Source organism: Anabrus simplex, chromosome 3 (genome assembly GCF_040414725.1).
Source record: "Anabrus simplex isolate iqAnaSimp1 chromosome 3, ASM4041472v1, whole genome shotgun sequence".
Lineage (NCBI taxonomy): Eukaryota > Metazoa > Arthropoda > Insecta > Orthoptera > Tettigoniidae > Anabrus > Anabrus simplex.
Genome location: NC_090267.1, coordinates 132,536,994 through 132,554,937, shown reverse-complemented (window position 1 = coordinate 132,554,937; position 17,944 = coordinate 132,536,994). Strand labels below are relative to the sequence as shown.

The following is a 17,944-nucleotide window of genomic DNA, read 5'->3' as shown; positions in this document are numbered from 1 at the left end:
AGGATGGAATTAGAAATTAAGATATAAGGCAAAGGACAGGAGTCTTGAAACTTCAAGACAGGATAGAAACAACAAAGCTAAAGTGGTATGGGCATATGATGAGAATGGGAGAAGAGAGATTGCCCAAAAAAGCTTCTTCAGAGAAGTTAACAGGAAAGAGACCATGGGGAAGACCCCAAAAGAGGCAGACAGTTTCAGTGTGGGAGTGCATAGAGAAGAGGGGAGGAAAACCAGAAGATGTACTTAAAAAAGGAGAAGAGTGGTGGAGAGACAGGCAGCTATGGAGGTTTTTGATTCACAACCTGACCTGGGAAGCTGGAAATGGGAAATGAAGATGATGATGAATTTCAAGGCCACATCAGCTGCGGTTTTATTGCCTTAATGTTGCCTAGTTTATTCTAGTATGGATATTTGGAATTTTGAATTGACCTGGAATAGGATTGTGAAGGGTGAAACTGGACTTGAAATAAGGTAGGCTATGATTACAGTGAGTATGTGGATTGTGAAAGATCCCAGAGAAAAATCTTCACTCATGATAGTTCTTGTATATTATGAGTCGTCGTATGTTCATATGAGTGTATAATGGGCATTTATTTTTTTGCCGTGTTAAGTATGATTGTGTGAACTGATGAGAATGCTGTTGTTTGCAGGTACACATGAGATTGCATTCTGGTGATAAACCCTACAAGTGTGAATTTTGTGGACGTCATTTCCGACAGTGGGGAGACCTCAAGTACCATTGCATCTCAATCCATTCAGAGGAGAAAAACTACCAGTGTGAATACTGTGGCAAAGATTTTGCTCGCAAGTACTCGCTTATAGTTCATAGACGCATCCATACAGGGGAAAAGAACTATAAGTGTGAGTTTTGTGGCAAGAGTTTCAGAGCCTCCTCCTACCTGCAGAACCATCGTAGGATACACACTGGTAAGTGAGAAATCTAGCATACAGAATGCAGTATGGTTGTGTACTTCAGTCCTGAGATATATAATATGAAAAAATTAAGTTATATATAGAGAGAGAAGGGGGGGGGGGGGGGGGAGTGGTTGTAGGAAATTATTACCTTTGTTGAAAAGCAATCTGTTAGATATAAATAATTAACTTATATTTGCAATAAATAGGAACCTGTGAAATTCACATTCTTTGATAAAATGAATGTTTACATGAAGAACGCAAATTTAAAGGAAAATTCAATTTTTACCATATTTTAAAAATAATATGATTTTTTTACGTTTCCAAGACTATAGCATAATTTTTCGTATTCTTAGTTTTTTTGATCATGTTAATTCCATAATGCCATGTGAAATATACTAAATTAAATGCCCGCCTGCCATTTTTATGTTTATAGAAAGTTAGTTGGGGGCATGATTAGCTCAGTGGCTTAGCTACTGGCTTCCTTCCTACCTTTAAAGCTGCAGTTCAAATCCCAGTCAATACTGGGTTGAAATTTTCATCTCAAAAATCAGATGGGATCAGGAATGGCCTTAATCCTTCTGTCAAAACCAAAATGAGCCTTGGTGGCTCCAGTGATCCTAGAAATTACTGGGATAAGCTGAAGAAAGAAAATACGGTATACTTTATACTCTTTGGAGTTAAAAAGTATTCTGATGTCACAAATCAACTTCTTCCGTGTAAATTTGGCATTGCACTTTCCCAGCGTAGCCGGCAAACCTGTTTACAACTCCCAGTTCTGTTCTACGCCACGCCATGCTTAGTTCATACTGGTTTGTTATTCTGCAAGTGATATGTTGTTCTGTGAGTGATAGCGACTAGAGAAAAGAGGCTTAAGCAGTGTTTAGTGACTTTACGTAATCACAAAATATCATGAGATGGAGTTCACTATGCATGGCCAATACACAGTCATGTGCAACACATGCAATGTAACCACATTGTGGCAAGGATGAAATTCCTGCGTGAAATATGGAATCTGAAAAACTTGAATATTTATAATGTTTCAACTACAGCAGCAATTTTAATACAAAGTATGTGTAGCCACACTATTCAACACTTGTGAGAAAATGGATGCTGCCTATGATTTTGCCAGGGATACTACTGAAATGTTCCTGAAAGCGAATATCCTGCTTGAGAGGGTCGATGATCCCAACATTTGGTGAAATACATAGAAGGTATGTTTATTTCAGTCTTATTAGAGTAGTAGTAATAGTACAGAGTGCATGTAATCCTTAGAGACCCTGTATTTTTTTAATAGTATATATACAGAACAGTATGTCAGACAAGACTTTTTTCCTTTCTTTTTTTTCCATAGGCTGCTGATGTACCACATGCCAGAACACTCTTGGAGAAGTATGTCCCTGAATTTGCACCTGCTGAAGGGGAAGAAGGTGGATGCATTTTTCCATAAAACTACACATAAAGTGGGCAGATGCATCTTTGTGGTCCTTTTCAGGATAATAGCCCTTCACAGTACCAATATCTTCATTGGTGCCATTCATTTTCTTCAGTCAGCCAACACGACAAATTCTGCAATTCTGGATTCTCTAAAATCATAGGGTGTTGAGTATGGAAATGTTCGTAGTATAACTACAGAGTTCTGCACAATACATGGCACCATGTGTTCAAGGAGTTAAACTGGTTTTGGGGGATAATTTGATATACATTTAATGTTGGGCCCATTGTTGTGAAAACCAAAAGTTTGTTTCTGAACACCCCCAAAAGAAAACATTTATATACACAGTTTCTAGAAGAACAGCTGAGGAAGAGATGTCCCATATACCCAATACTAGTTGTGGCTTAGCAGAACTCTTTGTTTCAAAATGCATTTTACTTACCTGAATACTTTCTACAGATTATTGCATCTGCTAAAACTGAAGAGATTCAGGAGATAAATAATGCTGGTGAGAACTTTCTTAGCTTTAAATTAAGGCAAAATATTTTAACTTCATGCAGCTGTGTCTGTCCATGAACATACAAAAGCTCATATTTGAATGGAGAATTAAAGAAACTTGAATCAAATTTTAATCATATAAAGAATAGCACTTTGATGGCAGATACCAAATTAAAAGTGCTGCTGCTGTCAAGGCCAGACTTAAACAGATAGCAGTCTGGTTAAATGGTTAAGTGTGCTGGCCTTTGGTCCAAGGGGTCCTGGGTTCAATTCCTGGCTGGGCCAGGGATTCTTAACTTTCATTGGTTAATTCCTCTGGCTCAGGGGCTGGATGTTTTTATGCTCTCTTCACCACTAGAATTCATCATAGATAGTCTACACCAGGACTCTCTGGAGGCTATACGCCATTATATTATAGCAGATAGCATTAAGGATGTCAACAAAACTTCACTTCTTGATTTCACTTGATCCCAGTCGGATCGTTTAAAAAAATCTAAATATCCTAGATCCCAAGAACATCATGCTGGCTGACATTAACCCTAAACTTATCAAACAGCAGTGCAAGGTACAATGTTTGAAAGACTTAGAAGAAGGTGAATTAATGTCTGGTTTTTGCAAACTGAAGTAGTACTGTACATGCAGAAACAAGAGAGAGAAAGTGCAGTGGACATTGTGCAATGTTTGAATGTGATTACTGTATATCCAAAATTTTCAAAAAGGTGTGAAGAGGCCGAATCCATGTAGTAATGTTTGTACATAAAGATTTCTATTTATAACAATGTTTTAACTAACAAGAGAACAAATTTAGAAATAAAACCATCTCACTGCAATGTCATTTGAAGAATAATTTGTATGTGTATATAAGCTGTCCTGTTTAATGAACAATGTGCAAAATAACATCGCTTTGTAAAGAAAATTATACCACTTTTTGGAAAAAGATAACCTCACCTTTTGCAAGTCTCTAGCAATGAATTATGCTGAAAATACTACTGTAACAGGAATGTATGAATAAGAATGTACTTTTAAGCATTACAAGTAATTGAAAGGATCAAAACAAGTGCATATCAAGTCATACATTGAGAGGAACATGTAATAGGATAAACATGAAGAGGGTGCAATAGAAAAGGAAACAAGGACACAAACATGAACACACAAAAGGACAATCTCCACATCTTCATACACTGCAGTCTTCAAACAGATTGGTTCCCTCCTCATCAATCCTAATTATTCTACATCCATTTCTTCTCAGTCTCCAACAAGCTCATTTCTACTCCCCAGCATGACCAATAGCAATTCCACTAGTGAGCAGTCAAGGGAGAATAGAATTGTTATATGACCATAGCTCACTTCATTTAAGTAGAAGTCCGCTATACCGAGTGCAGCATATAACGAGAACCCCGTTCTAATGACAATTTTTTCTGTCCCTTCAAAATTCCTATATTAAACTGTGTACCATCCTCTGGTTACAGCAAGAGCCCTATCACTGGCGCATCCGTTGTTACAAGCTCTAAAGCGTGCACGATTTTTCCTGTTACCAATATTTATGCACCCCAGCGATTATGTTGCATTCGGCTTATAAATCTCATATTTATTCCGTATTGGCTCAGCACAACTAAGGTTAAGTTATGAGTAGGTTCCCACCTTCCAGTACTTATCAATTTCTATATAATAGGTTTATTAATTACATAACATAAACCATATAATCTCTAGTACATGTTTCGTTCCGATTATGGAACATCTTCAGCTAAAATTTGACAAAATGGCAAGACAATTAAAATACATTGATGTTATGATGATACAAAAGCTAAAAGATATGATAAAATGGCACGAAGATTAAAACATATAATTATGATGATGAAATAAAGTTCATTCATGTTGGTTAAAAATTCAACAAGTCAGTGTTCAAATGACGAATTAAAAACGGCGATAAAGTTCTTCCTCATGTTGGAGACGGGTATATTTTGTTAATCTTGAAGATAAATTGGAGAAATACAAGATTTTCTTAATGTGTATTTATCGGGGGAACTCTTGATAAAATAACCGTAGTTGAAGTTGAGTTGTGGTTAGATTATTGAAATGAGTCTGAAACGAGAAAAGAATGAGTAAAATAGAAAATATTTTAAGGAGAAAACCTTGTTAAAAATGTATGTTCGCGAGAATGAAGGATAATGGAGTTGATTACCTTATAGACAGTCGTGTCGTATTTAACGTCCTCCCTTATGTCGTGTTGTTAGCTGACCGAGTCCTGTGTACGTGTGTAAGGCACTTGCGGTGGGCGGGGAGTATTGGAAGGAGAGGTAAGTGACGTGAGGAGAGCGGGTGAAATGTTGTGTAGGGTGGAGCTAACTGAGGAGTGGCGTTGTGATAGGCTAGGGGAAACGGAAGGAAAGGTAGGGGGACAATTGTGTGGGGTGGAGCTAATCGGAAGGAGGTGTGTTGGTTGTTTGTTGGGATTCTTTTTGATGGTTTTTCTAGATGAATCTAATTTGGTAGCCTCTTCTAATAATATATTTATATTTTCCGTAATTTCGTTAACATTCTGGTTGGGATTTCGCTTCTGATCAATTTCAATATAGATATTTTCAAGAATATTCATTAATTTGCCTTTGTTTAGCGTTCGTAGAATGGTTAAGTCCCTTTCTATCGATGTAAAACTGTGTTTATATTCGGTCATGTGAAGACTCATGGCCGAGTACTTCCTGTGTTTTTCGGCATTGATATGTTCTTGATATCTTACTAAGAAATTACGGCCTGTTTGTCCGATATAAGAATTGGCACAATTTGAGCATTTAAGCCTATATATCCCGGAATTTAAATATTTGTTATTACTTGCAATGCTTTGATGATTGAAAATTAAACGTTGATTGTTGTTATTGGTGCAAAAAGCAATTTTAAAATTGAATTTCTTAAAAATGTTAGTAATCTGGTAAATATTCCCGTTATTATAAGTAAAGGTGGTGAAGTTTTTCTTTTTATGTTCTTTTACCAGCTGCGTTTGAGGTTTATTCTTCATTTTATTCATTAATCTATCTATGTAGTGTTTTGTGTATCCATTGCTTATCGCTATTTTGTAAATGAGATTAATTTCTTTTTGGAGGTCGTTTTTGGACAAGGGAATGTTAAATGCTCTATTTAACATGCTTAAAAAGGAACTCCATTTATGTGCCTCAGGATGGTACGAATCTTTTCGTATGGTATTTATAGTTTGAGTCGGTTTTCTAAAGATTGTAAAGGCCAACTTTTCTTCTTTTCTTTCGATTGTTAAATCAAGGAAATTTAGTTTTTTATTGTTCTCGGTTTCTAACGTAAATTTTATGAAAGGGTCTAAACTGTTGATCTGGTCTAATAAATTAGTGCTACTATTGGTTTGTTCATCTATAATTGCAAAGATGTCATCGACAAACCTTAGCCAGATAATGATACCTTTTTCATCATTTAAAATTTTATGTTTTTCTAAGTGGTCCATGTATATTTCAGCAAGGATACCTGACGCTGGAGATCCCATAGGAAGACCACTTTGTTGATATACTGTGTTATTGAAGGAGAAGTAATTATTGTTAAGTGTAAATTCTAGGAGTAACATAAATTCTTCTATTTCATGGTTACTAAGTTTTCTGTATGTCTTTAAGTTGTTCTTAATTATATTTAGAGTTTCTTTCGTGGGGATCGTAGAATACATATTAGTGACGTCGAATGAGTTCAAGGTGAAAGATGGTTTTAATTTTGTGTTCTTGATAATTTTACAAAATTCTATTGAATTATTGATTGTGGTTCTGCTTTGGAAAGTATAGTACTTTTTTAGGAAGCTATTGATAAATTTAGAGGTTTTGTAGGTGGGGCTATTTCTAAAGTTAATAATTGGTCTAATGGGTGTGTCAGGTTTATGTATCTTAGGCAAAGCTCTTGCTATTGGTAGTCTTGGATTCATATTAATTAGGTTTGATATTTCGTTCTCATTAAGGATGAAATTAATGTTTTTAAGTATTTGTTTTAGTTTTCTTTGGACAGAGTTAGTCGGGTCTTTTTTAATTTTTGTGAAAGTATTATCTGAAAAAAATGCTTCGGTTTTTTCTATATATTCTTTTTTATGCATAATAACTGACACATTACCTTTATCCGCCTTTGTGATTATAAGGTCATTGAACGTAGAAGGCCTGAGGGGAGTCTTGAGCCTGCTTCCGAGAAATATCATGGCTGATTATGACATTGGAGTACTCACAGAGACAATGGTAAAAGAGGACACAGAACTGAACATCCCAGAATTCTACAATTTTCATGCCTATGCGATACAGTGTGTGAGAAGAGGAAGACCAGCGGGCGGTGTGCTATGCATCATCAAACCACAACTAGCCCCCTTCAAACTACTATTAAGAGAAGAAAACATGCTGGTTGTCAGGACAAGAATTGGAGTTATAGTAGCAGTCTACTTTAATCCAGATCACACCGCGACAGACATAATAGATAAACTAGGGATGGCCCTGGATCATAGTAGAAGTATGGATAAGATAATCATTGCGGGAGATCTGAATTGCGCAATAAATAGGCAAGATAGAAAATGCAAAGAAGTAATGGAATATCTAACAAATGAAGGCTTTACAATACACAACAGACAGGAAGACTGGACATACATAGGGCATAACGGAGCTAGCACAATAGACCTAATAATCACAAAGGGTTTTAGATCAAAACACCTCGCCACCACAGTGAAAAAAGAAGCAGCAGTCATCCGTAAACACATTCCAGTACAATTAAATATAGAAAACGGTAGAAGTAGCAAATTAGAAGAAAGACGAAATATAACATTTGGCAAGACCCTGGACATGGAAAAAATTAAAGGGAAAATGAAAGAAAAAGATAAGGTTGAAAGAGCAATAAGAGCAGGAAATATTGATGAGGCCGCTACATGGCTGAAATCAACTATAATAAGTGGGGCCACCACACAAGATTCAAATAGGAAGGCGAGGCCATGGTTCGACAGAGAATGTTATGAACAAAGAAAATTGACAGTGAAAACACTACATAAAACTAGAGGACAAATGGCAAGCGCAACCACCGAAGAATACCAACGAGAACGAAAGAAATACAAGGACCTAATAAAAAAGAAGAAAAAGCAACACCTGGAAAAAGAACATAAGAAAATGGTAGAGGAGGCAGAAGAAGACCCCTACCGAGCTCTGAGGCCAAAAGGGCAGAAAATACAGCCCAACATACCTATGGAAACATGGATAGATCATATAAGAATAGTAATTTGCTCAAAAGAAACAAGACCCATGATTAAGACACCTATGACTCCACAAGCTGATGAGATCTTCACCACGGATAAAATTGCGAAAGCGATACAGAAAATGAGGAATAACAGAGTACCAGGAGTAGATGGAATAAGAAGTGAACACTTAAAGCAGACAGCACAAGAATACTTACCGATATGGACCTCCCTTCTAAATAAATGTTTAGAATTAGGAAGTATACCAGACGAATGGAGAAAGTCAACAATCAAGCTATTATACAAGGGAAAAGGAGACACAGAGAACTCAAACGTGTATAGAGGAATAGCGTTGGAATCTACATTATTGAAACTCCTAACAGGAATCCTCGCCAAAAGGCTGGCAGAGAAGCTAGAATCCCTTCTACCAGAGGAACAGTTTGGTTTTAGAAAGGGAAGGTCCACGACTCTGGCAGTAGAAAACCTGTTGGAACAAATAAAACAGACGATAGAAAGACCAAAAGGAAAACTATATGTGGTTTTTGTTGATTACTCAAAAGCCTTCGATACGGTCAACAGAAAGGTGTTAATAGATAAACTGGAGGAACTAATTGGAAGAACAAGCACAACGACCCTGATATCGAATATACTGGCAGAAAACTACATACAGATAGATGATGGAATAGGCATATCTGACTGGCTGTCGCGGACGAACGGTGTCCTCCAAGGCGATCCACTGAGCCCTATCCTGTTTAATGTTCTCACGAACGATGTCACCAAAGGAATTGCAGGAACAAGCACATACGTATACGCTGATGACATGGCCATCGCAGCGACAGATATAGATAAACTGCAAGTATCGCTAAACACACTATGTGAATGGGCAGAGAGAAACGACATCCAGATAAACGAAGAGAAGGCGGAATTGGTAGTATTTAGGAAAGGAGGAAGACTCACTGAAGCAGAGAACATCAAATGCAATGGCAAACTATTCAAGAGGGCTAACAGTTTTAAATATCTAGGTATCACAATTCAAACAATGGGAAAGAGTTTCAGTTTACATATAAGATCTAGAGCAGTGGCGGCCACTAGGGCTATGAATGAAATCAGGAACATCACACAACTATCGATCAGCACAGCTATGGACTTGTTTAGGTTAAAGATACTACCTGTTCTGACGTATGGCCTAGAATTAGTGGCAGAATACCTCACGTACAAACAGCTGGAAGAATTGGAGCGAGTAAAGGCTAGATACCTGAAGAGAATTTTAGGAGTCCCGCAGAATGCAAGATCGAGGCTAGTGTATGAGCTTACCAGGGAGACCTTCTTAATAGAGGATCTGAGATGCGAGCTCATACTTCAAGCTAGTACCAGCTTCAAACAGCTTATACAAGATCTGCATGAGAAGAAAAACAACATACCAGAGGACTTCTATGCAACATCTGCTATGCAAGACAGGACCTGGATGGAAGCTAATCATGATATGCGACACGTGACGACGAGATTGGCGATCCATGGTTTCCACCACAAGCTGTGCTGCAACAAATTATTTCACGAACCAAATGACGAATGTGTGTGTGAGTTGTGCTTGGAACTCTGTGATAGATACCATATTGTAAAATGCAGGAATAGACAGAAATCCATCGTAGCTTATAGCAAAGAAAAGTAATGTGTATGTAATGTAAATGTAATGTAATGGTATTCTGCACGGCATGTGCGCATTTTTTCAATAATAATTATCTTTTATTTTTTGTTTTAGGCCTTTTATATCTGTAGAGGGTAAATGGGGTGTGTTAACTTTCTGATCTTTAAATAATTCTTCAAGTTTCTTTTTGACTTCGAATTTAGTTTCAAGTTGTCGATCTATTGGAAGCTGAGCTATGACTTGTTCTACTTCAGCAATGGTTGTTATGTATTGCTTTTGGTTGTATGGATTAGGCCAATTATGTTTGGGTCCTTTGTTGATAATCTGCAACTCTTTGTCCTCGAAAACAACGTCAGTTATATTCTTAGTTGGGGGGTGAAAGGTTGAATTGGGTTCGATGTTAATGGAGGATTCTTTTGACTGATTTATGTTTTTTTGATTTAGAGTAAGACCGTAAAGTTTTTTGTTCAAGGTTTCCTGTTTCTTATCTAAGATATTTTGAATTTTAGTATCCCCATATTTCAAAAAGGAATCCCATTCAATAGGGGCCATAAGGGAGGAAGCTTCTAGATGAGCATTATATAACTTAGAGTTTAAAAAAGACTTTTTTCTGTATAGAAATTTAATTTCATTTTTGAGCCATAAGTCGTTAGTTTTTTCTTGAGTAGCTTTATGCCATTTTGTTGTACAAGGTTTTCTCTGTACTGAATTTAGAAATTTAGGAACGAGTTTTTGATGTAAACATTGTTTTAGGAAATTTATGTCTTTGCCAATTTTTGACAATTTAATCTTTTAAGTTCAAATAGGCATTTGATTGTTTTTTTGCCTGGTTGGCTAAATTACAGCTTATAAATCTCATATTTATTCCGTATTGGCTCAGCACAACTAAGGTTAAGTTATGAGTAGGTTCCCACCTTCCAGTACTTATCAATTTCTATATAATAGGTTTATTAATTACATAACATAAACCATATAATCTCTAGTACATGTTTCGTTCCGATTATGGAACATCTTCAGCTAAAATTTGACAAAATGGCAAGACAATTAAAATACATTGATGTTATGATGATACAAAAGCTAAAAGATATGATAAAATGGCACAAAGATTAAAACATATAATTATGATGACGAAATAAAGTTCATTCATGTTGGTTAAAAATTCAACAAGTCAGTGTTCAAATGACGAATTAAAAACGGCGATAAAGTTCTTCCTCATGTTGGAGACGTGTACATTTTGTTAATCTTGAAGATAAATTGGAGAAATACAAGATTTTCTTAATGTGTATTTATCGGGGGAACTCTTGATAAAATAACCGTAGTTGAAGTTGAGTTGTGGTTAGATTATTGAAATGAGTCTGAAACGAGAAAAGAATGAGTAAAATAGAAAATATTTTAAGGAGAAAACCTTGTTAAAAATGTATGTTCGCGAGAATGAAGGATAATGGAGTTGATTACCTTATAGACAGTCGTGTCGTATTTAAAGTCCTCCCTTATGTCGTGTTGTTACCTGACTGAGTCCTGTGTACGTGTGTAAGGCACTTGCGGTGGGCGGGGAGTATTGGAAGGAGAGGTAAGTGACGTGAGGAGAGCGGGTGAAATGTTGTGTAGGGTGGAGCTAACTGAGGAGTGGCGTTGTGATAGGCTAGGGGAAACGGAAGGAAAGGTAGGGGGACAATTGTGTGGGGTGGAGCTAATCGGAAGGAGGTGTGTTGGTTGTTTGTTGGGATTCTTTTTGATGGTTTTTCTAGATGAATCTAATTTGGTAGCCTCTTCTAATAATATATTTATATTTTCCGTAATTTCGTTAACATTCTGGTTGGGATTTCGCTTCTGATCAATTTCAATATAGATATTTTCAAGAATATTCATTAATTTGCCTTTGTTTAGCGTTCGTAGAATGGTTAAGTCCCTTTCTATCGATGTAAAACTGTGTTTATATTCGGTCATGTGAAGACTCATGGCCGAGTACTTCCTGTGTTTTTCGGCATTGATAAGTTCTTGATATCTTACTAAGAAATTACGGCCTGTTTGTCCAATATAAGAATTGGCACAATTTGAGCATAAGCCTATATATCCCGGAATTTAAATATTTGTTATTACTTGCAATGCTTTGATGATTGAAAATTAAACGTTGATTGTTGTTATTGGTGCGAAAAGATATTTTAAAATTGAATTTCTTAAAAATGTTAGTAATCTGTTAAATATTCCCGTTATTATAAGTAAAGGTGGCGAAGTTTTTCTTTTTATGTTCTTTTACCAGCTGCGTTTGAGGTTTATTCTTCATTTTATTCATTAATCTATCTATGTAGTGTTTTGTGTATCCATTGCTTATCGCTATTTTGTAAATGAGATGAATTTCTTTTTGGAGGTCGTTTTTGGACAAGAGAATGTTAAATGCTCTATTTAACATGCTTAAAAAGGAACTCCTTTTATGTGCCTAAACCTAATTAATATGAATCCAAGACTACCAACAGCAAGAGCTTTGCCTAAGGTACATAAACCTGACACACCCATTAGATCAATTATTAACTTTAGAAATAGCCCCACCTACAAAACCTCTAAATTTATCAATAGCTTCCTAAAAAAGTACTATACTTTCCAAAGCAGAACCACAATCAATAATTCAATAGAATTTTGTAAAATTATCAAGAACACAAAATTAAAACCATCTTTCACCTTGAACTCATTCGACGTCACTAATATGTATTCTACGATCCCCACGAAAGAAACTCTAAATATAATTAAGAACAACTTAAAGACATACAGAAAACTTAGTAACCATGAAATAGAAGAATTTATGTTACTCCTAGAATTTACACTTAACAATAATTACTTTTCCTTCAATAACACAGTATATCAACAAAGTGGTCTTCCTATGGGATCTCCAGCGTCAGGTATCCTTGCTGAAATATACATGGATCACTTAGAAAAACATAAAATTTTAAATGATGAAAAAGGTATCATTATCCGGCTAAGGTTTGTCGATGACATCTTTGCAATTATAGATGAACAAACCAATAGTAGCACTTATTTATTAGACCAGATCAACAGTTTAGACCCTTTCATAAAATTTACGTTAGAAACCGAGAACAATAAAAAACTAAATTTCCTTGATTTAACAATCGAAAGAAAAGAAGAAAAGTTGGCCTTTACAATCTTTAGAAAACCGACTCAAACTATAAATACCATACGAAAAGATTCGTACCATCCTGAGGCACATAAAAGGAGTTCCTTTTTAAGCATGTTAAATAGAGAATTTAACATTCCCTTGTCCAAAAACGACCTCCAAAAAGAAATTAATCTCATTTACTAAATAGCAATAAGCAATGGATACACAAAACACTACATAGATAGATTAATGAATAAAATGAAGAATAAACCTCAAACGCAGCTGGTAAAAGAACATAAAAAGAAAAACTTCGCCACCTTTACTTATAATAACGGGAATATTTACCAGATTACTAACATTTTTAAGAAATTCAATTTTAAAATTGCTTTTTGCACCAATAAGAACAATCAACGTTTAATTTTCAATCATCAAAGCATTGCAAGTAATGACAAATATTTAAATTCCGGGATATATAGGCTTAAATGCTCAAATTGTGCCAATTCTTATATCGGACAAACAGGCCGTAATTTCTTAGTAAGATATCAAGAACATATCAATGCCGAAAAACACAGGAAGTACTCGGCCATGAGTCTTCACATGACCGAATATAAACACAGTTTTACATCGATAGAAAGGGACTTAACCATTCTACGAACGCTAAACAAAGGCAAATTAATGAATACTCTTGAAAATATCTATATTGAAATTGATCAGAAGCGAAATCCCAACCAGAATGTTAACGAAATTACGGAAAATATAAATATATTATTAGAAGAGGCTACCAAATTAGATTCATCTAGAAAAACCATCAAAAAGAATCCCAACAAACAACCAACACACCTTCTTCCGATTAGCTCCACCCCACACAATTGTCCCCCTACCTTTCCTTCCGTTTCCCCTAGCCTATCACAACGCCACTCCTCAGTTAGCTCCACCCTACACAACATTTCACCCGCTCTCCTCACGTCACTTACCTCTCCTTCCAATACTCCCCGCCCACCGCAAGTGCCTTACACACGTACACAGGACTCAGTCAGCTAACAACACGACATAAGGGAGGACGTTAAATACGACACGACTGTCTATAAGGTAATCAACTCCATTATCCTTCATTCTCGCGAACATACATTTTTAACAAGGTTTTCTCCTTAAAATATTTTCTATTTTACTCATTCTTTTCTAATTTCAGACTCATTTCAATAATCTAACCACAACTCAACTTCAACTACGGTTATTTTATCAAGAGTTCCCCCGATAAATACACATTAAGAAAATCTTGTATTTCTCCAATTTATCTTCAAGATTAACAAAATATACCCGTCTCCAACATGAGGAAGAACTTTATCGCCGTTTTTAATTCGTCATTTGAACACTGACTTGTTGAATTTTTAACCAACATGAATGAACTTTATTTCATCATCATAATTATATGTTTTAATCTTCGTGCCATTTTATCATATCTTTTAGCTTTTGTATCATCATAACATCAATGTATTTTAATTGTCTTGCCATTTTGTCAAATTTTAGCTGAAGATGTTCCATAATCGGAACGAAACATGTACTAGAGATTATATGGTTTATGTTATGTAATTAATAAACCTATTATATAGAAATTGATAAGTATTGGAAGGTGGGAACCTACTCATAACTTAACCTTAGTTATGTTGCATTCGATCGATTACCTTCGGTATCGTTTTCTTCCTGTTTCCACTAGCGAGTGCTCTCGTCGACATTCAAAGGCTATTTTACAAGTAACTATTCTCATTTTGGTTCCGTATTGAAGTTGACGTATATCTCAAATATTATTATAATATTTGAGACATATTCAAAGGCGATGTCGGAGTTGATTAGTAATACCCGTCAACTGCAGTTCCGTAAAGAAAATTCAAAATGAAGGAGGACATTTTCCTAATAAATGTGTAAATAACGTGTCCAATATCTGTTGTTTACTTGTTAAAAATTAAGCCTGAATAAACGATCGTTTAATTTTAATGCTAAATACTGCAATTAAGTAAGAATGGGATACACCTCGAGAATTGGCAGAGTGCATAATTGATTTCAGAGGTTAGTTTATATTTTCTCGCATCTGGATAAATTACGGAAAGGCTGTTATCATGTAAATTTATAGAGAGAAAGTTATAATTTCTCTACTGGCGCTTGAAGCGTGTTTTCATCATACGTATAGTACGGTTAAGTTAGGATAGGTGACACTGTTTGAGTAAGAAAACTGAAATGTTTGCCACAAAATGCGACTAGTCATATTCGGTATGGTATAGTTTTCTCACTATGTGCATTTGCAAGCTCTCTTGTCGAAATTCGAAGGCGATGTTGGAGTCAATTAGTAATACACATCGACTGCTGTAATCTAAAGAAAATTCGAAATGAAAGAGGATAACATGTTTTCGTAATAAATGCTTAAATAACATGGCCAATAGCAGTTGTTAACTTGTTAAAAATAAAGGCTGAAGTGAACGATCACATAATTTTAATGTTATATACTGAAATTAAGTAAGAATGTGATACACCTGAAGATATGGCAGAGTACATCACTGATTTCGGAGGATAGTTCGTATTTTCTTGTGTCTAGTTAAATTTCAGAAAGGCTATACACATGCAAATTTTTAGCGAAGAGGTTATAATTTCTCTACATGTATTTCAAATATGTTTCATGATACATATAGGGTTAGGTTAGGCGATGCCGTTTGAAGAAGAAAACTGAAATGTTTGCCACAGAAGCCTCTGAGTGATACCATATCTCTCTGAATCCAAGACGACGGTTTTTTCTCAGAATTTCATGTGAAAAATCAAGGGTTGTCTTGCATTCGCGGCCTAACAGTAACGAAAACCACTAGCAACTACTGCAGTAACCACGCTGCTGCTTTTCACCCCCGCAAGCGCACGTACATACAAAACTCGTTGACAATGAACGACCGCCTCTTTATTATATATTGCTAGCCGCGACAACCGGTTGTACAGTGCTTGTGTGTAACGTCACTGGATCTTGGGAAATAGTGAAGAGAGAATGATGTTCTATTAACCTCAACAAAAACGTTTCTCAAATCTGCAGAGTGGCATCAAAACATGCGAGCCTTGGAATTCTTAAAAAGGCCACGGCTAATCAGTGGCAGTACAACAAAGGCATTCATATAATTTTACAAAGTACTTTTTGAGCCTGATTTTAATTTGAAGGAGAAAGTGGGGTGCGTCTTCGATTTGGAGAAATACAGTACTATAATATTTTCAGAATGAAATTAAACACACACTTTCACAAAAAATAACAAACAGGTGAGCCGTAGTGTGGATATCATCTGCGGAAATGCAAGTTTTGAACAAACAGATTACCTTTTCATACCGATTTTAATGTGTATGGTGGTTTTTCCGACTTTTATACAAAAATCTGGTATAACCACAATCAGCTATAGCGAGTAAATTTTTCGCTGTTATGAATTCTCACTATAACGGACTTCTACTGTATATGAATCCCCTATTCTTCAAGCTTGGGTTAACCATCACAATAATTTAATAGTCAAGTCAGGAGCTAAAATAAATAATTAGAATTAGGATTGTGGTTATTGATGAGCTACTTGGTATGTTGTGTAGTTATTAGCAAAATTGCTTTTTAAAATCTTGCAGTTATCTGGTTACTTCATTTGTTGAATTACCGTTATCACAGATGTCACACTCATCAGTTTTAGAATATCACCTGATGAATTGTTGCTGATCCTGCTATGTTGTCCTTTTCCATGTGTATGAAATTCTATGAGAGTAAATCAAAAATTAAGTTACACTTCCAAGTTATGGCCATTTATGAAACCACCTACCAGGTGTATGCATAAGTCTTTTCCAGTTTCACTAAGAGATGGCACCAGCGAACAGTTCGCAATGTATGAATTCGAAACATACGTCAGTTTGTTCGTCTGACATTAACCTACCAACACACACAAGTTGAGTCCGCCAAACATTAGCGTCTGTGTTGTATCGTTCAGTGATCATGTCGATGTTTGTGCCTGAAAAAGAACATTACTTTGTTTTTCTTATTTAATCAAAAAAAAAAAAAGGCTATGAAAAGTCATCGTTTGCTGGTAGAAACATATGGTTAACAGGCTCCATCGATTCGAAACATGTGAGACATGGTTTTCACAATTTAAACGTGGTGATTTCAATGTGAAAGACAGTGTGCGTTCTGGTAGACCACTAAAGCGTGAAGACGAGCAATTACAGGCGTTACTGGGTGATGACCCTACTCAAACTCAACAGCAATTGGCACAAGCATTAAACGTGTCACAAGAAACAATCAGCAGATGTTTTCGAGCAATGGGGAAGATCAGTAAGTTCAGTAAATGGGTTCCACACAATTTGAATGGACAGCAAATGGAAAATCGCAAAGTCACTTGTAAAATGCTGCTTCAATGCTGCGAAAGAAAATCATTTCTGTAATGAATTGAGACGGGTGACAAAAAATGGATTTATTTTGAAAACCCAAAGCGGAGAAAATCGTGGCTGTCACCTGGTGAAGCTGTTCCTTCAACTCAAAGGCCAAATCGCTTCAGCAAGAAGACCATGATTTAGATTTTGATTGCCATAGGGAACTTGAAATATTTGTCCTGAATGAGTAAATTTATAATACCAATATAAATGGTATTTATATTGGACCATTTATATTGGTATAATAAATTTACTCATTCGGGACAAATATTTCAGGTTCCCTATTGGAATCAACATCTACATCATTTGATGGCCAGGCAGGCATCAATTTTTGGTAATAAGACAAAGTCTCTCATAGTGCATTGGCACTGCCGGTGGCTTCAATTGGCCTACGCAGTGGCCTCCACGGTATGCACTAGCCATGCATCTTGGTGCGTGCTATTTACCAACTGATGAGCCCAACTTGGCACACTGGAGCGAAATGCTGGCAGCCGGGAATGAGTTAGCTGGAAATTTATAATGTCCAATAATGGACGATTTATATTGGTATTAAGAAGACCATGCCTTATATCTGGTGGGACCAGAGTGGTATTGTGTATTATGAACTCTTGAAGCCCTGCGAAACTGTTAATGCACAACGCTATCACCAACAAATTATCACGCATTGATCAAAAGATGTCCAGAATGGGGAAGACATGGCAGAGTGATTTTGTTACA

The 17,944-nt window shown here is 36.1% G+C and overlaps 1 protein-coding gene across 1 annotated transcript in view; it reads left to right on the top strand.

Moving 5' to 3' along the window:
• The window catches only part of LOC136866064 (zinc finger protein 135), an 80,015-nt gene that overhangs the window by 42,730 nt on the left and 19,341 nt on the right, over nucleotides 1–17,944 (top strand). The window contains exon 3 of the mRNA XM_067142704.2: nucleotides 651–927. Within this exon, the coding sequence (XP_066998805.1) occupies nucleotides 651–927 (277 nt within the window). The remainder of the gene's footprint in view (nucleotides 1–650; nucleotides 928–17,944) is intronic.